Below are 26,368 nucleotides of genomic sequence, written 5' to 3'. Positions count from 1 at the left end.
TTGTGTACATGTATGTGTGAGGCCCTGGATTCCATCCCCAACACTACAAAAAAAAAAAAAAAAAGGAAAAATAAAACGTAAAGTAAAATGATGTTTGGGGATTTTTGACATCCGTTAGGTCTCGGCTCTCTTTTTGTTTGCTTTGCCCTGAATTTCTCGGGTATTAAATTGCCCACCATTCTGTTTCCTCTCTTTGGGAGGATGAAGTGCTGGACTCCCCTCCCTGCATGTGTTTGAAGTGGCATATTTATGGAAATGACCACCCACTTTTGAAATTCAGGGCATAGCTCTGACAGCTGAATCCAGCCCTAACAGAATTCTATTTACAACGTTCCCAGATAAGCCAGATTAACTGTTCTCCATAGGCGAGTAGAATGCTAAGATGTCCCCCCCAAACCTATGAACTTTGTTTCTGTGCAGAACACAAGGCAGGATTGGTCATAGTAGTGATGACATGGCTGTCAGAGCTGTGGACATACTGGGTGACATAGAAGCCACAGGTCTATCCACGCCCAAAGATTTGAGAGGCGTCCGGGAAGGACTCACTCATGTTGATAAGGAGTGTCGGTTGACAGCCCTTCCAGAAGTCAGTTTATCAACGAATAAAATCAATTCTCTATTAAATTAATTACAAGCAACCTATTCTTTTTTTAAAGAGCATTTCTGTGAAAGAAACAATTCCACTTCGGAAAGAAAGAGATAGGGATGAGCTGAGATCAGCTCCAAATATTTTCATTACAAAGGAATGTTCGGCAGGGAAAAATACTGATTGACAGGGAGGTATTAATGGGATTCATGACATCATACGGTAAACAGAAAGCCTCCCAGGCCATCTGGGTGTAACCCTACTTCAGTAAGTAAGTAAATAAAAACATGTCGTGCGTAGGACGATACCGCTCGTGGGATGCTTCTGAGACGGCCAGGATGACCGCAGTGGACCTTTCTGAATCAAATGGAGGATTGTGTGTGTTTTCTTGGATTTAAACTATATACTGTTTTTCTGAAACATTTTTTTTGTGTGTGTGTGTCTGGTACTGGGGATGGGTCCCAAGGGCCTTGTACCTCTGGGCTATACCCCCAGACCTATTTTATTTTTTATTTGGAAACAGAATCTCACTAAGTTGCTGAGGCTGGCTTAGAACCCGCGATCCTCCTGTCTCAGCCTCCCAAGTACTGGGATTACAAGTGTGCGCCACCACGCCTGGCTACTCATTTGCTTTCGGGGAAGCCAGTTCGTCTGCTGAGGAGTATTCTTGTGTATAGACTTTAGTGACAATGTCTCAGAAGCTTTAGAGAACACCTGGTATTGCCTTACTAGAAATGGCAGAGTCAGGGCCAGAAGAAATAGACACTCAGGATTGATGTCTTCATTCCAAACTCCTCGGCTCTAACGAGTAAAGACCTCCTTAGATTTATCTACTAGGACCCGCACTAATTCTAATGGATTCATTCCAAGCTTCTTCTGAATTATGAAAATACTGTAATTATAGCTGATTCCGTTCCAAAGGGCTCATTACTTACTTTTTGAGAAAGCAAATGAGTATATGAGAGCTGTTTGATTTCTAATTTTATCATTTAACTACTTAGAGGGGCTCCCAGCCCTTGAAACGAGGAAGAAAAAAAGGAAAACGAAAAAGTTTGGGACTTAATTGAACAAGTATTTTTGATTACCTATAATGTTCCAGGACCACTTCTAGTCCTGGAACGCAGTTGTGAACCATCAAAGGTGGGCTTCTTAGCCTTGGGAAACTCATATTTAGAGGGTGGAGGGGAGGGTGAATGATATAAAATATAACATTGTATGTAAATAAATTTTCTGTATTTGAATGATAGTTAAGGTTTTGTAGGAAATAAGATAATGGAACAGAATAACCAGGAAAGGTTAGGGCCATTGTCTTTATTTCTCTCTTCCTGCCTTGTCCTGGGGATTGAACCCAGGGCCTCATGTATGCTGAGCACACACTCTACCACTGAGCTATACCTTTGCCCTAGGAAAGGCAAATTGTGTTTGTGTATATGTGGTATTGGACATTTAACCCAGGGGCATTCTACCTCTGAGCTACCTCTCCAGCCCTATTTTGTTTGTTTCTTTGTTTGTTTGTTTTGAAACAGAGTATTGCTAAGTTGCTGAAACTCTTGCCAAGTTGCTGAGACCAGCCACAAATCTACAATTCTCCTTTCTCAGCCTCCCAAGTGCTAGGATGATGGGTCTGTGATGTCTGGCTTGATCCTATGGTTTCTAATAAGCTCTGAAGTGCTGCTGCTGGTTTTAATGGTCCCAAATTCAGCATTTGGGTAGTGAAGATCTTACCAATATTGCTAGTAGATGGGATAGATTATGGCTTATTAAAAGTCTTTGCCAGGCGGGTATGTTGGTACATGCTTGTAATCCCAGTACTTGGGAGACTGAGACAGGAAAATCTCAGATTCAATGACAGCCTCAGCAACTGGATGAAGCACTTTAGAACTTAGTGAAACCCTGTTTAAAATAAAAAAATAAAATCGACCTGAGGGTGTATCTCAGAGGTAGAATGACTCTTAAGTTCAATCTCTAGCACCAAAAATAAAAAATTAAAAAAATAAATCCTTGCCATATACTTGTTGAATTTGGGCTGGGGGATTTGTTTCATTTTTTTTTTTCCTAAGTAATCTACTTTTGGTCAAGTGGGCAACAGGATCAACCAAGTCCTTTGAGGCTCCGCATGTTGTAGAAATTAGAAATAGCATAGTAGAAAACTTTAGGATGAGCCGAGCATAATTGGCCCACGCTTGTAATCCCAGTACTTGGGAGGCTGAGACAGGAGGAGCTCAGGTTCGTGGCAGGTTAGTGAGGTCCTCTGCAACTTAGTGAAACCCTGTTTCAAAATAAAGAATAAAAAATAGGGCTGGGGGTGTAGCTTGGAGGTAAAATGCCCCTGGGTTCCATCCCTAGTGCAAGGAAGGAAGGGAGGGAGGGAGGGGGGAGGGAGGAAAGAAGGAAGGAAGGAAGAAGGAAGGAAGGAAGGAAATTTTAGGCAGTGTAATATGGTGATCTGACATTGGGCCTCGGCTCTCCCATTGAGCTGCTAGTCTTGGGCAGATTTCTGCCCACTCTGAGTTTCCGTTCTCTTGAGGGTGAAGTGGTGATAAAAATCACTTTTCTCACAGTACGAGGGTGAACTTCAAATCACAGAGACACATGAGATCGCTCTGTTGATTACAGAGCGCCGTGCGGACATCAGCCTCACCAGCGCCCGCCCTTGCCAGATCTCGCTAGCAAATCCATCCCCGCTAGCCCCGTTGCCGAACTTGGGACCGGGGCACGAGAATTCACTGATGGAAAAATTAAGAAACTGAAATGCATCCTCTCTTTTTTTCTCTCCCCTGCATCACAGCGATTGAAACACAGAGCACCAGCTCTGAGGAACTGGTCCCCAGCCCCCCGTCTCCACTCCCTCCGCCGCGAGTATACAAGCCCTGCTTCGTCTGCCAGGACAAATCGTCAGGGTACCACTATGGGGTCAGCGCCTGCGAGGGGTGTAAGGTGAGTGTCACGCCTCGGCCTGGAGAACTGCCACTCCACATGTGATCTCCGGAGGCCACCTACCTGGCTTGGGAAGTGGGCTACATTAACATCCGGGGCACATTTGCTTGTATTTGATGGCTTTCAGAACTTCCTTATTTCACTTTAGTTTAAGATTTGGAACCATCTGAGTTGACGGTGGTGGCATACGCCTGTAATCCCAATTCCTGGGAGGCTGAGGCAGGAGGATGACAGGTTTGAGGGCAGCCTCAGCAAACTTAGCAAGGCCCTCAGCAACTTAGAGAGACCCTGCTTTAAAACAAAAAATAAAATCAAGCTTGGGGTTTAGCTCACGGGTAGAATGCCCCTAGGGTCCCTCTCTAGTGCCTCCCTAAAAAAAAAAAATAAAAAAAAAATTTTAAGAAAATCTGCAAATGGCCCTTTGAAGCTAAAAATTCCGTGGTCCTTAAAATATCCTCACATAGAGCCGGGCGTGGTGGCGCACACTTGTAATCCCAGCATTCGGGAGGCTGAGATAGGAGGATCCTCGTTCGTGGACAGTCTCAGCTACTTAGTGAGGGTCTCTGCAACTCAGCGAGACCCTGTTTCAAAATAAAGAATAAAAAATAGGGCTGGGGGTATAGCTCGGAGGTAGAATGCCCCTGGGTTCCATCCCCAGTACTGGGAAAAAAAAAAATATATATATATATATATATCAGCTGGGCATGGTGGCACACACCTGTAATTCTGGCGCTTGGGAGGCTGAGACAGAAGGATCGTGCAGGTTCGAAGCCAGCCTCAGCTACTGAGTGAGGTTCTCATCAACTTAGTGAGACCCTGTTTCCAAATAAAATATAAAATAGGTCTGAGAGTATAGCCCGGAGGTAGAAAAGCCCCTGGGTTCCACCCCCAGTACCACTGGGAAAAAAAAAAAAAAAAAAAAAAAAAAAAAAAACAAGGAAAAAAAGGAAAAAAAAATCCCCACATAGCAGATCTCTGTAGATAACAAGAACCTTTCAAAGGAGTCCCAAGAAGCTTGTCCTGTTTCTCTTCATAACATGGCATCTGCGGTGTCTTTGTAGTTTTATTTCATTTTTAAATATGACTGACAGTCCACTGAATCAACTTGTAGACAATCTAAGGTTGGAATTGGGATTTATCTCCTGCCTGCCTCCTCCGCTCTGTGGCCTTGGAATTACAGCTTGATTTTCAGCCTGTGGGGACTTGCTACTGTGGCCTGTCGTAAATTCAGCGGGGTTGGATTTCAAGTTCCTGCCTCTACAGAGTCCTGGAGGCTGACCGTGTGGCAGCGAGGATATGGCTGCTCTGAATCAAGCTGGACAACTCTTATCAAGTCCAGCAGGCTTCATTGAGCAAAAGAACAAATTTTGTTTCTGAAGAATGAAAAAAAAAAAAAAAAAAAGACTGACTCATAGGCAAACGCGACTCATCCTCAGAAAAGTTTCTGAAAGGAGCCGTGGCTGGCTCCAGTCAGCCCTTCCCTAGACATAAGACGTCTTTCAAGTTCTCTGTGGATGGCTGTTCAGACTTGTTTCTACATCCGCATCATGTGATTCTTTTGTAATTGTTAACATGCGTGGATACACTACTACCACAGGTGTTCCCTGGCACTTATGTATTTGGCTGATCAGGATTAGCACTTGCAGTATGTATTGGTTCAGCGCTGCTGTTAAAAAAAAAAAAAAAGCCACGCTAAACTAAACCTTGGTGGCTTGAGTCAGTAACCCTTTATTTGGCTATAGTCTATGGATCTACCACTTTGGCCAGGCTCACGGGCGTGGTTCGGCTGGTCTTAGCTACGCTCTACCACAGTCATCTCAGGTCACCTGTAGGTTAGCTAGTGGGCTCCGCCTCTGTGCTGCTCTGTGCCGGGGAGCCTCGGCTTGCCTCTTCGTGGGTTGGCCCTGGTTATTTGCAGCAGGTTCTGGAGGAGAAAGAAGCCTGTAGGTCTCCAGAGGCCTAGATTCAGAAGCCACTGGTTCTACTGCCAAACTTCATTAGCTAAAGTGAGTTTTAAGGTCAGTCTGGACTCACTAGAAAGGAATTTCTTTAAGGGAAGGCCTTCAAAGTCACATAATGGACATATAGAGAAGGAAAATACGGTCACTCTTGCATCCAGCCTGCCCCACTTCATGTCTAATTCCTGTGAAAAAGGCAAGCCTGGTGGCTCATGTCCGTAATCCCAGTACTTGGGAGGCTGAGTCAGGAGGATCACAAGTTTGAGGACAGCCTCGGCAACTTAGCAAGATCCTGTTTGTTTCAAAATAAAAATATAAAACAGGGCTAGAGGCATAGCTCAGAGATAGAGCACCCTTGGGTTCAACTCCCAGTATTGCAATAACAATAATAAATTGATGATGATTATGATAATTCCTGTGAACACAGGGGGCAGGGACCCTCTCTGTCACCCAGCACCTCACACACCATCTGGCACAGAGTGGATGTAAAAGATGTGGGTTGATTAGCCAGGTGTGGTTATAGGTGGCGCACACCTATAATCCCTGTACTTGGGAGACTGAGACAGGAAGATCACAGGTTAGAAGACAGCCTCAGCAAATAGTAAGGCTCTCATCAGCATAATGCCATCGTGTTTCAAAATAAAAATACAATAAGACTAGGAGTGTAGCTTGGAGGCAGAATCCCCCTGGGCTCAATCTCAGCACCAAAAATAAAAATAAAAATAAAAAAAAAGATACGGACTGAACAAACCTGTAAACATCACTCCCCTCAAGGACAAACATGTCACAAAACCTCAGTTCCCTTTTTTTTTCAACTCATTGGGATAAATGTGTATAATTTTTTTTTTCAGGCTAAGTCTAGTTGGGAGAAATTCACTGAAGACTTAGGAACAACTCTTTCCCTCTGGGATAATCATAACCCCTCTGAGATTATGAGGGTTATTTTCAAGCAATTCTCCTTCCTACAGTACAGTAGCTGCCGATATGGGGGTTAGGAGAGTTATATGAGAAATTGTTGCTGGTTAGAAAGTTAAACATTTGTGCATTTAATTATCATTTTGTTATTGGCACTTCCTCCTCCTCCTCCTCCTCCTCCTCCTCCTCCTCCTCCTCCTCCTCCTCCTCCTCTCCTTCCTCTTCCCCTCCTCTCCTTCCTCTTCCCCTCCTCCTCCTCCTCTTTTTCCTCTTCCCCTCCTCCTCCTCCTCTCCTTCCTCTTCCCCTCCTCCTCCTCCTCCTCTCCTTCCTCTTCCCCTCCTCCCCCTCCACTCCTTCCTCCCCCTCCTCTCCTTCCTCTTCCCCTCCTCCTCCTCCTCTCCTTCCTCTTCCCCTCCTCCTCCTCCTCTCCTTCCTCTTCCCCTCCTCCTCCTCTCCTTCCTCTTCCCCTCCTCCTCCTCCTCTCCTTCCTCTTCTCCTCCTCCTCCTCCTCCTCCTCCTCTCCTTCCTCTTCCCCTCCTCCTCCTCCTCCTCCTCTTCCCCTCCTCCTCCTCCTCTCCTTCCTCTTCCCCTCCTCCTCTCCTTCCTCTTCCCCTCCTCCTCCTCCTCTCCTTCCTCTTCCCCTCCTCCTCTCCTTCCTCTTCCCCTCCTCCTCCTCCTCTCCTTCCTCTTCCCCTCCTCCTCTCCTTCCTCTTCCCCTCCTCCTCCTCCTCCTCCTCCTCTCCTTCCTCTTCCCCTCCTCCTCTCCTTCCTCTTCCCCCCCTCCTCCTCCTCCTCCTCCTCTCCTTCCTCTTCCCCTCCTCCTCCTCCTCTCCTTCCTCTTCCCCTCCTCCTCCTCTCCTTCCTCTTCCCCTCCTCCTCCTCCTCTCCTTCCTCTCCTCCTCCTCCTCCTCCTCCTCCTCCTCTCCTTCCTCTTCCCCTCCTCCTCCTCCTCCTCCTCTTCCCCTCCTCCTCCTCCTCTCCTTCCTCTTCCCCTCCTCCTCCTCTCCTTCTCCTCCTCCTCCCCCTCCTCCTCCTCCTCCTCCTCCTTCTTCTTCTGTACCAGGGATGGGACCCAGGGGCATTCTACCTCCAAGCTACACCCTCAGCCCTATTTTTATTATTCTTTATTTTGAAACAGCATCTAACTGAGTTGCGAAGGGCCTCACTAAGTAGCTGAGGCTGTCCGTGAACCACGATCCTCCTGTCTCAGCCTCCCGAATGCTGGGATCACAAGTGTGTGCCACCACGCCCGGCCATTATTGATCATTCTTAACTGCATCTACCTACGTGTATCCTGAGCTCTGGGGAGGCTTCAGTAGAATACCAGCTCATTTAGTTCATTTGTTATATAAGATGTAAATTAATAATTTTCTGGTGTTCATTTGAAAGTACTTATTTTTTTCCAAAAACTTTCAAATTGCCTCATGTCCAGAAATCTAAGCCAGGTCCCCCTGATGTCCTGGGGAAAGAAATGATCCAACATGTCCTTTCTTGCAGCAGATGTCAGGACACGCATATTGAATCCTTTCATATTCTGCACAGCACAAACTGTCTTAGTCAGCTTGTAGTCAGCTAATTCTCTGACCTTTTGTTTAAATTTGGGGCTCTGACTCTTTTTAGGAAAAACCCCAACAAAAACAAAACCCATTCCAGTACAGACAGCTTGGATAAACTTAGTTAAGTGGTCCAGAGTTGTAGGATGGTATATTTTTTAAAATTTTTTATTGGTGCATTATTTTCATACATCATATTGGGGTAAAAAACTTGTGTGTACATACCTGTACACATCACTGATTTAACCCCTACCCAGTTCCCACCCCATTCCCTCCCCGTCCGTCCTTCCCTTGCTTGGCTTAGTGTTTGACTTTGATATGTTTAAGTACATTGTGTGCTTTAGAGACTTTCCTCTTCCCCCCTCCTTTCTCCTCCTTTAGGTTGTCTTATTTGCTCCTCCATAGGATTTCCTTCTTCATCTAGAGTTCCTCCTATGACCCATTTCTCCCTAACTCTCACATATTAGGGAAAACATTTGATTTCTTATTTTTTGTGACTGACTAATCTCACTTAGCATAATGTCCTGCAGTTCCATCCATTTCCCTGAAAATAATATAATTGAGATTTTTTTAAATGGCTGAGTAAAATTCCATTTTGTACATATCCCACAGTTTTACTGTAATCCATTCATCTGTTGATGGACATCTTGGCTGGTTCCACAGTTTGGCTATGGTGAATTGTGCAGCTATGAACATAGATATACATGCATTAGTTTGGTAGTTTGGTTTCCTATCTTTTGGGTAGATACCCAGAAGTGGTATTGCTGGATCAAATGCTAGATTTGTTCCCATTCTTCTGAGGATTCTCCATACTGTTTTCCAAAGTGGTTGCACTAATTTGCAATCCCACCAACAATGTCTTAGAGTTCCCAATTCTCCGCATCCTCGCCAGCATCTGTTGTTTGTGTTTTGAATGATTGCCATTCTAGTTGGAGTTAGGTGAAATCTCAGGATAGTTTTGATTTGTATCTCTCTGATTGCCAGTGATGTTGAACATTTGTTCATGCATTTATTGGCTATTTGAATTTCTTCTTTTGTGAAGTGTCTATTTAGTTTGTTTGCCCATTTTGTTATTGGATGCTTTGTTTTCTTAGTGTTGAGTTGCTTGAGTTCTCTGTATATTCTAGATATTAGTCCTCTATCGGAGGGGTAGGTGGCAAAAATCTTCTCCTATTCTGTTGGCTCTTGATTGAGGTTCTTGATAGTTTCCTTTGCTGAACAGAAGCTCTTCAGTTTTATGCAATCCCACGTATTGATTCACCTTTTAATTTGTTGTGCTTTTGGGGTCTTGTTGAGAAAATGTTTATCTGTGCCTATGTGTTGCAGTGTTGGACCTATGCCCTCTTCAAGGAGCTTTAAGGTCTCTGGTTTGATTTCCAAGTCTTTGATCCATCTTGAATTGACTTGTACAGGGTGAGAAAGTGGGATTAATTTCCAATTTTCTGCATATGGTTAACCAGTTTTGCCAACACCATTTGTTGAACAGGCTTTCTTTTCTCCAGTGTAGGTTTTTGTCCCCTTTGTCAAAAATCAATTGGCTGAAAGTGTGTGGACTTGTTTCTGGGTCTTCTATTCTGCTCCATTGGTCTATGTATCTGTTTTTTTGTTTGTTTGTTTGTTTGTTTTTTGGGTTTTTTTTTGCCAGTACCATGCTGTTTTTATTACAATGGCTTTGTAGTATTGTTTAAAGTCATGTATTGTGATTCCTCCTGCATGGTTTTTGTTGCTGAGAACTACCTTGGCTATTCTGGGTTTTTGTTATTCCAGATAAACTTAAGGACTGATTTTTCTATGTCTGTGAGGAATGATCTTAGTAGTTTAATGGGCATTGCATTAAATCTGTAGATCACTTTTGGGAGGATGGCCATTTTAATGATATTTATTCTGCCAATCCATGAACATGGAAGATCTTTCCATCTTCTAAGATCTTCTTCAATTTCTTTTTCAGTGTTTTATAATATTATTTGTAGAGATCTTTTACCTCCTTGGTCAAGTTTATTCCTAAGTATTTTAACTTTTTGTGGGAGATCCTGAGTGGAAGTGTTTTCTGAATTTCTTTTTCAGTGGATTTATGGTTGGTGTACAGGAAATCTTCTGATTTTTTAAGATTGATTTTGTATTCAGATACTTTGCTGAATTTGTTGATCAGTTCTGTATGCCTTTTGGTTGAGTTTGTTGGGTTTTCTAAATATAGTATCATGTCATCTGCAAATAGTGAACATTTCAGTTCTTCTTTTCCTATTTGTACTCCTTTGATTTTCTTTCTTGCCTTATTGCTCTGGCTAGAGTCTCTAGTACTATATGATAGTGATAATGGACATCCTTGTCTCATTCCTGTTTTTAGGGGGAATTCTTGAAGTTTTTCCTCATTTAATATGATGTTGGCAGTGGGCTTATTGTAGATTGCCTTAATAATGTTGAGATTATGTTATTTCTATTCCAGTTCTCTGCAGTGTTTTTATCATAAATGGATGTTGAATTTTATCAAATGCTTTTTCAGCATCTATTGAAATGATCATGTGATTTTTGTCCTTGGTTCTGTTTATATGGTGAATTGCATGGATTGATTTTTGTATGTTGAACCAGCCTTGCATCCCTGGGATGAACCCTACCTGGTCATGGTGTATGATTTTCTTGATGTGGTTTTGAATGCGTGTTGCTAGTATTTTGTTTAATAGTTTTGCATCCAAGTTCATCAGAGATATAGGCCTGTAGTTTTCCTTCCTTGAACTTTCTTTTTATTTGGTTTGGGTATTAGTGTGATGTTGGCTTCATAGAATGTATTTGGGAGAGTCCCGGTTTTTTCTATTTCGTGAAATAGTTTGAGGAGTATTGGGGTTAGCTCTTCTATAAAGGTTTTATAGAATTCACTTGGGAAACCATCTGGTCCTGGGCTTTTCTTTGATGGTAAGTTCTTTATTGCTGTTTCAATATCTTTGATTCTTATTGGTTGGTTTAAGTGTTCTATATCTTCTTGACTCAGTTTAGGAAGGTTGTATTTATCTAGGAAGTTGTAAATTTCCTCCAGATTTTCATTTTGTTGGAGTATAGTTTTTCAAAGTAGTTTCTGATAATCCTCTGGATTTCTACAGTGTCAGTAGTAATTTCTCCTTTTTCATCCCTTATCTTCATAATTTGGGTTGATTCTCTCTCTTTTTTATTTAGGTTGGCTAGTGGTTTATCTATCTTGTTAATTTTTTCAAGAAACCAGCTTTTGTTTTTTTTTTTTTTTTTTTTTTTTTTTTTTTTTTTTTTGTCTCAAACTCCTGGGCTCCTGAGATCCTCCTGCCTCAGCCTCCTGACTGCTGGAACTATAGGCATCCACCATCACACCTGGTTTCTATTTCTCCTTTTTTTTTTAACTTAACTATGTTTAATTTTATTTGCATTTTTTTTTAAATTTATTTTTTATTGGTGCAATGTATTCATACATCATAGTGGTATAAAGAAAATACTTTTGTGGACATACATGCACATCTCGCCCAGTTAGCCCCTACCCGCTCCCCACCCCATTCCCTCCCCATCCCTCCTTCCCACGCTTGGCTTACTGGTTGACATCTAGTATTATAGCAATTTATACAATATTAACATTGATAATCTCACATAACAGTTTCATTTGTCTGGTACCAAACTTTTGATGACTTAAAGATAACATTTCAATATTTCTTTTTGCTTTCTTTCTTACCAGAGAATATTTTTTTCTTTTTTTTTTTTTAGGTGAAACTATCATACATTTATTTATTTATTTTTCAGAAAAAAATCTATCCTGATATGGAATATGGACTCTAGATACCCAAAACAGTCTCAAAGAAGAACAAAGCTAGAAGATGTATATTTTCTGATTTCAAACCATATAAAGCTACAATAATTGAAACAGTGTAGTACTGTTATAAAGGCAGATATATAAACCATTGGAGCTAATTAAAAGCCTAGAGATAAATTCTTCCATACATTGTCAAGTTATTTTTGACAAGGTTTCCATGAACTTTTGGTGGAGGAAATACTAGTCTTTTAACTAAATATTGTTGAAAAATAATAATAAATGAAAAAGAATAAAATTGGACCCTTACCTAACACATATACAAATATTAACTCAAAATAGATAAAAGACCTAAATATAAATCTTAATACTATAAGCTTTTAGAAGAAAATCTGGGTCATAAAACCTCACAACATTGAAATTGGAAGTGATTTCTTGGATATGATTTCAATGGCACAGGCAACAAAAGAGTAAATAAACTCCCTAAAAAATAAAAAAAATATTGTATATCCAAAGACAATGTAAACAGAGTTAAAAGTTACTGATCCTCTTCCAAGAGTTCCTCCTATGACCCATTTCTCCCTAACTCTCACATATTAGGGAAAGCATCTGATTTCTTATTTTTTGTGCCTGACTGATCTCACTTAGCATAATGTCCTCCAGTTCCATCCATTTCCCTGAAAATGGTGTAATTGAGTTTTTTTTGATGGCTGAGTAAAATTCCATTGTGTACATATCCCACAGTTTTGTAATCCATTCATCTGTTGATGGACATCTTGGCTGCTTCCATAGTTTGGCTATGGTGAATTGTGCAGCTATGAACATAGATACACATGCATTAGTTTGGTAGTTTGGTTTCTTTTCTTTTGGGTAAATACCCAACAGTGGTATTGCTGGATCAAATGGAAGATTTGTTCCCATTCTTCTGAGGATTCTCCATACTGTTTTCCAAAGTGGTTGCACTAATTTGCAATCCCACCAACAATGTCTTAGAGTTCCCACTTCTCCACATCCTCGCCAGCATCTGTTGTTGTTTGTGTTTTGAATGATGGCCATTCTAGTTGGAGTTAGGTGAAATCTCAGGGTAGTTTTGATTTGCATCTCTCTGATTGCCAGTGATGTTGAGCATTTTTTCATGCATTTATTGGCCATTTGAATTTCTTCTTTTGTGAAGTGTCTATTTAGTTCATTTGCCCATTTTGTTATTGGATGCTTTGTTTTCTTAGTGTTGAGTTTCTTGAGTTCTCTGTATATTCTAGATATTAGTCCTCTATCGGTGGTGTAGGTGGCAAAAATCTTCTCCCATTCTGTTGGCTCTCGATTGAGATTCTTGATAGTTTCCTTTGCTGAACAGAAGCTCTTCAGTTTCATGCAATCCCATGTATTGATTCTCCTTTTAATTTGTTGTGCCTTTGGGGTCTTGTTGAGGAAATGTTTGTCTGTACCTATGTGTTGTAGTGTTGGACCTATGCCCTCTTCAAGGAGCTTCAAGGTCTCTGGTTTAATTTCCAAGTCTTTGATCCATCGTGAGTTGACTTTTGTACAGGGTGAAAAAGTGGGATTAACATCCAATTTTCTGCATATGGTTAACCAATTTTGCCAACACCATTTGTTGAAGAGGCTATCTTTTTTCCAGTGTATGTTTTTGGCCCCTTTGTCAAAAATCAATTGGCTGAAAGTGTGTGGACTTGTTTCTGGGTCTTCTATTCTGCTCCATTGGTCTATATATCTGTTCTTTTGCCAGTACCATGCTGTTTTTATTACAATGGCTTTGTAGTATAGTTTAAAGTCAGGTATTGTGATTCCTCCTGCGTGGTTTTTGTTGCTGAGAACTACCTTAGCTATTCTGGGCTTTTTGTTATTCCAGATAAATTTAAGGACTGATTTTTCTATGTCTGTGAGGAATGATCTTGGTAGTTTAATGGGCATTGCATTAAATCTGTAGATCACTTTTGGGAGGATGGCCATTTTAATGATATTAATTCTGCCAATCCATGAACATGGAAGATCTTTCCATCTTCTAAGATCTTCTTCGATTTCTTTTTTCAGTGTTTTATAATTTTCTTTGTAGAGATCTTTTACTTCCTTGGTCAAGTTTATTCCTAGGTATTTTATTTTTTTGTGGGAGATCCTGAGTGGAAGTGTTTTCTGAATTTCTTTTTCAGTGGATTTATGGTTGGTGTACAGGAAAGCTTCTGATTTTTTAAGATTGATTTTGTATCCAGATACCTTGCTGAATTTGTTGATCAGTTCTATAAGCCTTTTGGTTGAGTTTGTTGGGTTTTCTAAGTATAGTATCATGTCATCTGCAAATAGTGAAAGCTTAAGTTCTTCTTTTCCTATTTGTACTCCTTTGATTTCCTTTTCTTGCCTTATTGCTCTGGCTAGAGTCTCTAGTACTATATTGAAGAGAAGTGGTGATAGTGGACATCCTTGTCTCGTTCCAGTCTTTAGGGGAAATTCTTGAAGTTTTTCCCCATTTAATATGATGTTGGCAGTGGGCTTATTGTAGATTGCCTTAATAATGTTGAGATATGTTCCTTCTATTCCAATTCTCTGCAGTGTTTTTATCATAAATGGATGTTGAATTTTATCAAATGCTTTTTCAGCATCTATTGAGATGATCATGTGGTTTTTGTCTTTGATTCTGTTTATATGATGAATTACATGGATTGTTTTTCGTATATTGAACCAGCCTTGCATCCCTGGGATGAACCCTACCTGGTCATGGTGAATGATTTTCTTGATGTGGTTTTGAATGCGTGTTGCTAGTATTTTGTTTAATAGTTTTGCATCCAAGTTCATCAGAGATATAGGCCTGTAGTTTTCCTTCCTTGAACTGTCTTTATTCGGTTTGGGTATTAGTGTGATGTTGGCTTCATAGAATGTATTTGGGAGAGTCCTGGTTTTTTCTATTTCCCGAAATAGTTTGAGTAGTATTGGGATTAGTTCTCCTATAAAGGTTTTATAGAATTCACTTGGGAAACCATCTGGTCCTGGGCTTTTCTTTGATGGTAAGCGCTTTATTGCTATTTCAATCTCTTTGATTGTTATTGGTTGGTTTAAGTGTTCTGTATCTTCTTGACTCAGTTTAGGAAGGTTGTATTTATCTAGGAAGTTGTCGATTTCCTCCAGATTTTCCATTTTGTTGGAGTATAGTTTTTCAAAGTAGTTTCTGATAATCCTCTGGATTTCTACGCTGTCAGTAGTAATGTCTCCTTTTTCATCCCTTATCTTCATAATTTGGGTTGATTCTCTCTTTTTTTTAGTTAGGTTGGCTAGTGGTTTATCAATCTTGTTAATTTTTTCAAGAAACCAGCTTTTGGTTTTGTTGATTTTCTGTATTGTTTTTTTATTCTCTATTTCGTTCATTTCTGCTCTAATTTTAATAATTTCCCGTCTTCTGCTGGCTTTGGGGTCCAATTGTTCCTGCTTTTCAAGGGCTTTGAGGTGTGTCATAAGGCTATTTATTTGAAGATTTTCTGTTTTTCTTATGTGAGCACTCAGTGCTATAAATTTTCCTCTTAATACTGCCTTCAAAGTGTCCCAGAGGTTTTGATATGTTGTTTCTTTATTTTCATTTGTTTCTAGAAATTTCTTGATTTCACCTCTTACATCTTCTATGACCCATTCTTCATTCAGAAGTGTGGTGTTCAGTCTCCACATGTTTATGTTGTTTCTCTGGGTCTTCTTATAGTTGATTTCTAGTTTCATTCCATTATGGTCTGAAATGACACAGGGAAGTATGTAACATTTTTTAAATTTGCTAGTGCTCATTTTGTGTCCCAGGATGTGATCTATTTTGGAGAAGGTTCCATGAGCAGCTGAGAAAAATGTAAACTCTGCTGTAGTTGGGTGAAATATTCTATATGTGTCCAAAAGGTCCATTTGGTTAATGGTGTTCTTTAGTTCTGAGACATCTTTACTGACCCTTTGTCTGGAAGATCGGTCTAGTATTGTGAGAGGTATGTTGAAGTCTCCCAGTATTATTGTGTTGGGATTTATGTGTGGCTTCATGTCACAAAGAGTTTGATTTATGAAAGTAGCTGCCCCTACGTTTGGGGCATAGATGTTGATTATTGTTATTTCCTCTTGCTGGACTATTCCTTTTACCAGTAAAATGTGACCTTCTTTGTCTCTTCTAATAAGTTTGGGTTTGAAGTCTAACTTGTCTGATATCATAGTTGCTACTCCTGCTTGTCTTCGAGTACCATTAGCATGGATTACCTTGCTCCAGCCCTTTACCTTGAGTTTGTTCCTATCTTTACTTGTGAGGTGTGTTTCTTGTAAGCAGCAGATGGATGGATTCTGGCTTTTAATCCATTTTGCCACTTTATGTCTTTTTATTGGGGAGTTGAGGCCGTTTACATTTAGTGTGATTATAGAGAGATAATTTTTAATTCCCAACATGTTAAGATCTTATTTCTGTTTGAGATACTGTTTATTCTTCTTTGCTTAGTTGTCCACTGGATGGGAATTCTTGTTTCTTTGGTTCTGGCGTGAATTACCCATTTCCTCTTTGCAGTTAATCTCCTTGAGTATTTTCTCTAGCGCTGGTTTTGAAGACATAAATTCCTTCAGTTGCTGTTTGTCATGGAAGCTTCTTATTTCCCCATCTAATTTGATGGATAGTTTTGCTGGGTAGTAAATTTTTGGCTGGAAGTTGTTTTCTTTCAGAGTTTGGAATATGTTACTCCAAGCCCTTCTGGCTTTCATAACTTGGTTTGGGAAGTCTGGAGTGATTCTAATTGGTTTGCCTCTGTATGTCACATGGCCTTTTGTTTTTGTTGCCTTTAAGATTCTCTCCTTGGCTTCCACATTAGTCATTTTGACAATTATGTGGCGTGGGGATCCTCTTCTCTGATCCTGTCTAAAGGGAGTTCTATAAGTTTCCTGGACCTGTGTATCGACCTCTTGCTCTATGTCTGGAAAATTTTCCGCTATTACTTCCTTGAAGAGATTGTTGATCCCTTTGGTTTCACCTTCTTTTCCCTCCTCTATTCCAATTATTCTTAGGTTAGCTCTCTTGAAATGGGCCCATATTTCTTCAATGTCAGATTCCTGCTGTCGGGTTTTTTTTTCTAAATTAGAAACTATGCGTTCATTTTTAGCATGATCATCTTCAAGAAGCGAGATTCTATTCTCCATGTGGTCTAATCTGTTGTTTATACTTTGAATTGAGGCCTTTACTTCATTAATTGCATCCTTTATCTCTTTTTGACTCTCTCTAAATTCTTTTCGAAAGTCCTCTATTATTTCTAAAGTTATTTTCCTAATTTGATCTTCTAGAGATCTTTGGGTTTCTGTGTTATCAGATTCTGATGTTGTGGTGTTGTTGGCATTCACTGCTCCATTGTTATTTCTCTTTCCCATGATTTTGGAAGTTTGTGCCTTCTCTGGGTTCTTCCCTGAGTCACTACGAGTTCACTTAAGATGCTCTGGATCTCTAGTCTATGGTATCTCAGTCACCACTACTCCTTTACTGTGTTGTATCACAAAGTCTCAGACCCAGGGAGTCAATCAAGGCTGCTTAGACCGTGGGGGGTGCCAAGTTGGGCGTTCTCCAGTGGGGAGTTGTGACTATGGTATGATATCTCTGCCACTGCCACTCCCCCACTGGGCTGCACTGCTAAAATCTCCGACCCAGGGAGACTATCTGCGCAAGTCCCTGGGAGTGCAGTACTGGGATTTCTCCCCTAGGGGCCGCAATTTGACTCACGGTTGTTGAGTGCGCTGATGGAGCTGTAGTGAACTCGGTGGATTCGCTGCTGCCGCCACTGGCAATATGGCACCACTGCCACGCCTTCGGCCATGATGCGGCGTATTTCTTCTCTGGTTTTGAACTCTGCTCTGAGTCCTTGCCAGTTGTGCTGCACCCAGCCCTTGGGAGCTTTAGATGTTCCCTGCACCAACAAAACTGCTGACTGCCGCCCAGCTGATCAGCACCTGCTCACCTCGGCTCGCTGTCCACCCCTCCTCTCAGGCGCCTGGTGGCTGGTTGAGTGGGTTGGTCTAGGGCCGTCCGGTGAACTCGCCGCTGCCGCCAGCAGTAAGACGCTGCTTCTGCATCCTAGGCCGCGAGGCCAGAGTACCTCCTCTCTGGATTTGAGCTCTGTTTTGAGTCTCCCTCCTCTCTGGAGCCTGGTGTTGCTAGGGGAGATGTAGGCCGCGCCGCTCCGGCCGCTCTGTGCCGCGGCTCTGGTTGCTCCGCACCACGGTTCTGGCCGCTCCGGCTGCTCCGGCCGCTCTGCACCGCGGCTCTGGCTGCTCTGCACCGTGGGTCTGGCCACTCCGGCCGCTCCGGCCGTTCCGCGACGTGGCTCTGGCTGCTCCGACTGTTCTGGCCGCTCCGCTCCGGCTGCTCTGGCCGCTCCGCTCAGCTGTTCTGGCCACTCTGCTCCAGCTGCTCCGGCCGCTCCACTCCGCGGCTACGGCCACTCCGCGCCGCCGCTCCAGCCAATCCGCGCTGCAGCTCTGACTGCTCCGGCTGTTCTGGCCGCTCCGCTCGGCTGCTCTGGCCGCTCTGCTCAGCTGCTAGGAACCGCGACTCCAGCTGCTCTGTACCGCGGGTCTGGCCACTCTGGCCGCTCCGGCCGTTCCGCGCCGCGGCTCTGGCTGCTCCAGCTGCTCAGGCCACTCCGCTCCGCGGCTCCCCCCAATCCGCGCTGCGGCTCTGACCGCTCCGGCTGCTCAGGCCGCTCTGCGCTGCGCGGGCGCAGCACTTCGGGCTGGTTTTTTTCCGGTGTCTTGTTTTTCCAGCCGTTTTTTCTCTGTCCCTTGTATTTACCGTTTTTATTTCTTTGCTGTGGTGTTTTCTGGCTCTGAAAGGCGCTGGTTTTGAGGTAGTAGAGTTGGATTGTTAGCGGGACTTGTAAGTGCCGCTTTCCTCCGTCGCCATCTTCCCGGAAGTCCGGGAAGATAGATAGCTTTTGGTTTTGTTGATTTTCTGTATTGTTTTTTTATTCTCTATTTCATTAATTTCTTCTCTAATTTTAATAATGTCCTGTCTTCTACTGGCTTTGGGGTTCAAATGTTCCTGCTTTTCAAGGGCTTTGAGGTGTGTCATTAGGTTATTTATTTGAAGATTTTCTGTTTTTCTTGTGTGAGCACTCAGTGCTATAAATTTTCCTCTTAATACTGCCTTCAGAGCGTCCCAGAGGTTTTGATATGTTGTACCTTTAGTTTCATTTGTTTCTAGAAATTTCTTGATTTCACCTCTTACATCTTCTATGACCCATTCTTTATTCAGAAGTGTGGTGTTCAGTCTCCACATGTTTATGTTGTTTCTCTGGGTCTTCTTATAGTTGATTTCTAGTTTCATTCCATTATGGTCTGAAATGACACAGGGAAGTATGTAACATTTTTTAAATTTGCTAGTGCTCATTTTGTGTCCCAGGATGTGATCTATTTTGGAGAAGGTTCTGTGAGCAGCTGAGAAAAATATAAACTCCACTGCAGTTGGGTAAAATATTCTATATGTGTCCAACAGGTCCATTTGGTTAATGGTGTTCTTTAGTTCTGAGGCATCTTTACTGACCCTTTGTCTGGAAGATCGGTCTAGTGTTGTGAGAGGTGTGTTGAAGTCTCCCAGTATTATTGTATTGGGATTTATGTGTGACTTCATGTCACAAAGAGTTTGATTTATGAAAGTAGCTGCACCTATGTTTGGGGCATAGATGTTGATTATTGTCATTTCCTCTTGCTGGATTATTCCTTTTACCAGTAAAATATGATCTTCTTTGTCTCTTCTAATCAGTTTGGGTTTGAAGTCTAACTTGTCTGATATCATAGTTGCTACTCCTGCTTGTCTTTGCCATTAGCATGGATTACCTTGCTCCAGCCCTTTACCTTGAGTTTGTTCCTATCTTTACTTGTAAGGTGTGTTTCTTGTAAGCAGCAGATGGATGGATTCTGGTTTTTAATCTATTTTGCTACTTTATGTTTTTTTATTGGGGAGTTGAGGCCGTTTACATCCAGTGTGATTATAGAGAGGTAATTTTTAATTCCTAACATGTTCAGATTTTATTTCTGTTATACTGTTTATTGTTCTTTGCTTAGTTGTCTGCTGGATGGGAAATCTTGTTTCTTTGGTTCTGGTGTGTATTACCTATTTCTTCTTTGCAGTTAATCTCCCTGAGTATTTTCTCTACTGCTGGTTTTGAAGACATAAATTCCTTCAATTTCTGTTTGTCATAGAAGCTTCTTATTTCCCCATCTAATTTGATAGATAGTTTTGTTGGGTAGGAAAGTTTTGGCTGGAAGTTGTTTTCTTTCAGAGTTTGGAATATGTTACTCCAAGCCCTTCTGGCTCTCATGACTTGGTTTGGGAATTCTGGAGTGATTCTAATTGATTTGCCTCTGAATGTCACTTGGCCTTTTGTTTTTGTTGCCTTTAAGATTGTCTCCTTGGCTTCCATATTAGTCATTTTGACTATGTGGCATGGGATCCTCTTCTCTGATCCTGTCTAAAGTCGACCTCTTGCTCTATGTTTGGAAAATTTTCTGCTATTACTTCCTTGAAGAGATTATTGATCCCTTTGGTTTTACCTTCTCTTCCCTCCTCTATTCCAATTATTCTTAGGTTAGCTCTCTTAATTTGGGCCCATATTTCTTCAATGTCAAATTCCTGCTGTTGGATTTTTTTTCTCAATTAGAGACTTTGCATTCATTTTTGGGGTGATCATCTTCTAGGAGCGAGATTCTATTCTCCATGTGGTCTAATCTGTTGTTTATACTTTAAATTGAGGCCTTTACTTCAATGATTGTATCCTTTATCTCTTTTTGACTCTCTCTGAATTATTTTCAAAAGTCCTCTATTATTTCTATAGTCATTTTCCTGACTTGATCTTCTAGAGATTTCTGAATTTCTGTGTTATCAGCTTCTGATGTTGTGGCTTTGTGGGCATTCATTGCTCCATTGTTATTTCTCTTTCCCATGATCTAAGAAGTTTGTGCCTTCTCTGGGTTCTTCCCTGGGTCACTATGACTTCACTTAAGGTGCTTTGGATCTCGAGTCTGTGGTATCTCAGTCACCACTACTCCTTTACTGGGTTGTAATCCAAAGTCTCAGACCCAGGGAGTCAATAGAGGCTGCTTTAGACCATGGGGGGTGCTAGGCTGGGCGTTCTCCCATGGGGAGCCTCAACTATAGTGTGATATCTCTGCTGTCGGCACTCCCCCACTGGGTTGGACTGAAAAAATCTCCGGCCCAGGGAGACTATCTGCGCAAGTCCCTGGGAGTGCAGTACTTGGATTTCTCCTCTAGGGGCTGCAATTTGACTCACGGTTGTTGAGTGCGTTGATGGAGCTGTAGTGGACTCGGTTAACTCGCTGCTGCCACCGCTGGCAATATAGCGCCATTGCTACACCCTCTGCCGTGAGGTTGGCATATTTCTTCTCTGGTTTTGAGCTCCGCTCTGAGTCCCTACAGGGTGTGCTGAGCCCAGCCCCAGGGAGCTTTAGATGCTCCTTGTGCTGAAAAAACTGCTGAACCCCGTCCGGCTGGTCTGTGGCTGCTCACCTCAGCTTGCTGTCCACCCCTCTTCTCTGGAACCTGGTGGCTTGTTGAGAGCGCTGGTCTGGAGCTGTCCGGTGAATTCCCCGCTTCTGCCAGCAGTATGGCGCTGCTGCCACGTCCTCGGCCGTGAGGCCGGCGTATCTCCTCTCTGGTTTCTCCAGCCGGGTGTTAAATTTGATAAATTTTGTGTTGGGCTCTGGAAATATAGAATGCCTTTCCTTCTGGTTATGGAGAAAGACTGGGCCTGTTTTTGCTTGCTGGGAAACGAGATGAAAATAAAATTCACAGAACTAAGAATCATGAAAAGATAAAAATAAAAATGTAACATCTCTTAAAGAAGAAGAAATAAGCCTTTTAAAAAATAAAATATCTTATTTTAAAATTATCAATACAATATAGATTTTATTGTATAAAAAACATTATTCTAGCTTGAGAGAAACCCTATCGAAATTCTATTTCTCAGCCGGGTGTGGTGGCGCACACTTGTAATCCCACACTTGGGAGGCTGAGACAGGAGGATCGCACAGGTTCATAGCCAGCCTCTGAGGTTTTCAGCAACTTAGTGAGACCCTGTTTCCAAATAAAATATTAAAAAAAGGTCTGGGAGTATAGCCCGGAGGTAGAAAGCCTCTGGGTTCCACCCCCAGTACCACCAAGAAAAAAAAAATTATGTTTTTCATTTAGGTATGGTGGTGTACACCTATAATCTTAGTACTTGGGAGGCTGAGACAGGAGGATCTTGGGTTTGAGGTCAGCTTCAGCAATTTGGCAAGACCCTGTTTCAAAATAAAAATTAAAGCGAGCCAGGGGATATAGAATGCTCCTCAGTTTAAGCCACAGTGACAAAATAAAAAACAAAAAAAATTGTTTTTATATAAGTTTTTTTTGTTTGTTTTTGTTTTTGTTTTTGTTTTAGTGGTACTGGGGATTCTGGAAACCCTTCTACCTCCGGGCTTCACTCCCATACCTATTTTTTTATATTTTTATTTGGAAACAGGGTCTCTTAAGCCAGCACACGGCTGGCTTAGAACCTGCATGATCTTCCTGTCTCCACCTCCCAAGCGCTGGGATTACAAGCGTGCACCACCACGCCCAGATGAGTTATGTTTTTTAAATAATAGGAATTGGGCTTTCAACCTGCTTTTTTTTTTCTTTTTTTTTTCTTTTTCTTTTTTGGTGGTACTGGGGTTCCTGGAAACCCTTCTACCTCCAAGCTACACTCGAAAACCTACTTTATATTATTATTTGGAAACAGGGTCTCCTAAGCCAGCGCCTGCGGCTGGCTTCAAACCTGTGCGATCCTCCTGTCTCCGCCTCCCAAGCGCAGGGATTACAAGCGTGCGCCACCACGCCTGGCTCAACCTGCTTTTAAAATGTAATGTCTCATAGCCAGAATTTAAACAGCTGCATAGTTTTTATTATTATATTAGTAATGTAGTGGCTTATGGTTATAACTTATTTAATTAACCCCCTATTGTTATATAGTTAGGGTGCTCCTAATTTGTCTCTTTTATAAATAGCACTTTAAGTATATGCCTTTAAGTATACCTCTGATAAATTTCTTGAGATACATTAGTAGAAGTGGACTTGTACATCAATGGCTTTGCACATTTTTAAAGCTTTTGATAAAAATAACCAACGTGCCCTTGAGAAAATATACACTAGTTTACACTGTCTGTAAGAAGTTAACCCTATCTGAGACTATTTGGAATCTCTCCCTTGTGGTAACTAGGTAATGGATAGAGAATCAAATACTTTTTTTTTTGGAATCTTACCGGTTTAATTGATATTCACAATGGGCCACGGGGAAAATTCCATTTTGGGCTACTGGCAGGTACCCATGAGCCCCTGTAGATGCTGGTCTAGCTTTTGTCTGGAGATGCAAGGTAGTGATCTTCTAGGCTGGCGGGGGGTGGCTCTGCTTCAGAGGAGGACTCCCAAACAGAACCCAGAACAGATTTATAAGAGGTAATGCCTAAGCCGAGTGTGGTAGCACACGCTTATAATCCCAGCATTTGGGAGGCTGAGACAGGAGGATAGCAATCCATGCACAGCTTCAGCTACTTAGTGAGGCCCTTTGCAACTCAGTGAGACCCTGTTTCAAAATAATGAATAAAAAATAGGGCTGGGGGTATAGCTCAGAGGTAGAATGCCCTGGGTTTCATCCCCAGTACCACAAAAAAAAGAAGTAATGCTTACAGTAGCGTCTCCCTGTCATAACCAGGATGATCTTATTGTCTATTATTTGGGAAACAGGATCTCCATCTTCCCAGGGAACAGGTGGCAGTCTCCGCCACCACTGCAGACATACAATGATTCTTGGAACTTAATGAATGGGCTGTGGTTCATCTCTGGGAATGGTCAGCAGTTGCTGTATTGACACAACATCACCATGGCAACCTAACCTCTAGACATGCCCTCCGATGTCCAGTTGAGGGGATTTCCAGCTGAGTGATGACACTTGTTTTTTTCTGCCCTCTGCCTGGACCTGATGATAGGTTTCTTCTCAGAGTTTCTAACACTCAGAGAAGCTGGTGGTTCAAAGTGTTCATGCTTTGAACAGATGAAGACCCACTGGTTTTGGTAGACTGGTGGCCTAAGATTGGTGCTAAGGGTACACAAAGTCAATGTATGGTGTGGTTAGCCAAGGAGGTTATACAAAATTATATGACGATACAAAATTATAAAGCAATATTTAAAATGATTCTACCATAAAACATAGAACAGTGTGTCTTTAGGAAATAGTCGCTTTTCAAAGAGCTCTGAAATGTCTGCACAATTTTGGCTTTCTTCATCTTTTACACTTTGATTGTCTTAGCTCAAAGAGTACAGCATCTAGCAAGGAGAACTCCAGGAATTGAACCCTGGCTAGGTAGGCTATTTCCTTGATGACCTTGGATGGATCTCTTAAAATTTCTGCCTCTCTCTTCTCATCTGGAAAAATGGAAGTAATGCCACCTCCGTGATAGACTAGGTTGTGAGGGAAAGTAAATTAATAGGTATACAGCGTATAGAATGGTACTCAGCACCCAGCAAGTATATGGGCTTCATTATTGTTAACACTATCATTAACGTGTGTGTGTGTGCACGTGTGTGCGTGTGTGTGTGTGTGTGTGTGTGTGTGTGTGTGTATTCCTGGGGATTGAACCCAAGACATTCTACTTCTGAGCTACACCCTCAGCCCTTTTTATTTTATTTATTTATTTATTTATTTATTTATTTTGCGGGTCTGGGGGTGGAACCCAGGGGCATTCTACCTCCGAGCTACACCCCCTGCCCTATTTTTTATTCTTTATCTTTAAACAGGGTCTCACTGACTTGCAGAGGGCCTCACTTAGTAGCTGAGGCTGTCCGCGAACCGCGATACTCAGGTCTCAGCCTCCCGAATGCTGGGATTACAAACATGCGCCACCACGCCCGGCTCTATTTTTCCATTTTGAAACATAGTCTTGCTAGGTTGCTGAGAGTCTGGCTGAATTGCCAAAGCTGGCCTAAAACCTGTGATCCTCCTGTCTCAGCCTCCCAAGTACTGGGTTACAGGCGTGTGCCACCAAAGCCAGCTATCATTTACTTACAGTAATTACTTTTGTACACAGTGAGGTAACATCAGTTTTAATATTAGAGTATTCTTCACATAATGTGCTTTCAGCATTTCTTCATTCCTTTATACCAAAAAAATAAAAATAAAAAGACCACAGCCTCTGTCCTTCAAGACTGAGACTCAGCCTGAGCCTCCGGGGATTAATGGAACAGGAGTTGGCAGATTGTTTCTGCAAAGAGCCAGAGGTAAAATATTTTATACTTCGCGGGCCACTTGGCCTCTGTCACAAGGACTCAACTCTGCCATTGCAGCGTGAAAGAAACCACAGATGATATATCAGACAATGGGAGTGGCTGTGTTCCAATAAAACTTTATTTATAAAAATAAGCAGTGGGCCAGATTTGGTGCTTGGACTGTAGTTCTCTGCCCTCTGCCTGGACCTGATGATAGGTTTCTTCTCAGAGTTTCTAACACTCAGAGAAGCTGGTGGTTCAAAGTGTTCATGCTTTGAACAGATGGAGACCCACTGGTTTTGGTGGACTGGTGGCCTAAGATTGGTGCATCCTTCCTCATGAAAAAGATGTCCACCAGGCTCCATGACTTGCTATACTCAAAACCATTATCATCCAGTGTCTGGTTATTACTCCTCTCCTTCATTCACAGCAATGCCTGCTTTCTCATCATCCAAATTAGTACTTTCCTGGTAGTTGCTAGATGCCTTTCTCCCCCAAGCATTTGGGTACTATATCATTGTAAAATTGTAGAAAAATGCGGGGTGCCCCACTAGCATAGAGACACGCCGAGATCCATAATAAATTACGAGAGGCTTTATTCGTGGGGGGTCAACCCCCAGCCCCCGCGTGGCCGCGGGGGCCGGTGGCCGGCGGGAGAATGCCTCCCTCCCTCTCCGGGTCCTCTCTGAACTCCCCTCTTCCGGGGCGGGAGGTCCCCGGAATTGCAGGCTCCACCTCCTAGCTCTCGGCCCTGCCCCCACTTTACATTCCGACCTCTTTGACTCAGGGGTGCAGAAGGGCTTTGACTAAGGGGTTGCAGAAGGGCGTGGTTTTTGCTCATCTAGCGGCTTCATGCTGATATTGGGCGACGTCAATCAAGGGCCCCAGTCAAAGGCCCCAGGTCGGGAGAGGTCGGAATTTGAGCCGCCGGAAGGGAGCAGGTGGCTGTTGGAGTTGGAGGTTACCCTGGAGAGCTCGGTGACCGGTTTGCTTTGAGGAGACTAACAGGCAAGGTGCTATTAAAGAAAAAGAAAATTGTGAGAACGGAACCCAGGCTGGGCAGAAGCCCTTTTAGACACAAGGCAGTCACTAGATCTACTAACTTAAATAGCAACATTTTCCTGAGGAGAACGTCTATCGCCCCTTTAGCAGTTTTTTATTAGATCAGAGTTATTAATAGCAGCAACTCCCGAAGCAGACCCACACCACTCTTTTCAGCATTGAGTGAGTATGGATATGTCTGGTTAAACACCTGTCACTGCCTTGGGAGCATCAGTTACCCATTTTAGAAGTTTAATACTTAGGCAATTTGGCATCCGAGGAGGGAGAGCACCATAGTATGTAAACAAGTGGACCTGCTAAAATAT

At 42.3% G+C, this 26,368-nt stretch overlaps 1 protein-coding gene across 3 annotated transcripts in view; it reads left to right on the top strand.

Annotated features, from left to right (window-relative positions):
- The window catches only part of RARB (retinoic acid receptor beta), a gene marked incomplete at both ends in the record, with an annotated part of 427,229 nt that overhangs the window by 260,843 nt on the left and 140,018 nt on the right, over nucleotides 1-26,368 (top strand). For all 3 annotated transcript variants that reach the window (XM_080715166.1, XM_080715168.1, XM_080715167.1), the window contains one exon: nucleotides 3,375-3,523. In XM_080715166.1, coding sequence (XP_080571292.1) covers nucleotides 3,375-3,523 — 149 coding nt within the window. The remainder of the gene's footprint in view (nucleotides 1-3,374; nucleotides 3,524-26,368) is intronic.

The sequence above is a fragment of the Muscardinus avellanarius genome (assembly GCF_963383645.1).
Source record: "Muscardinus avellanarius genome assembly, chromosome: 18".
Taxonomy (NCBI): domain Eukaryota; kingdom Metazoa; phylum Chordata; class Mammalia; order Rodentia; family Gliridae; genus Muscardinus; species Muscardinus avellanarius.
Note: the sequence above shows the minus strand (reverse complement) of the source record. Positions and strands in the feature narration are given on the sequence as shown.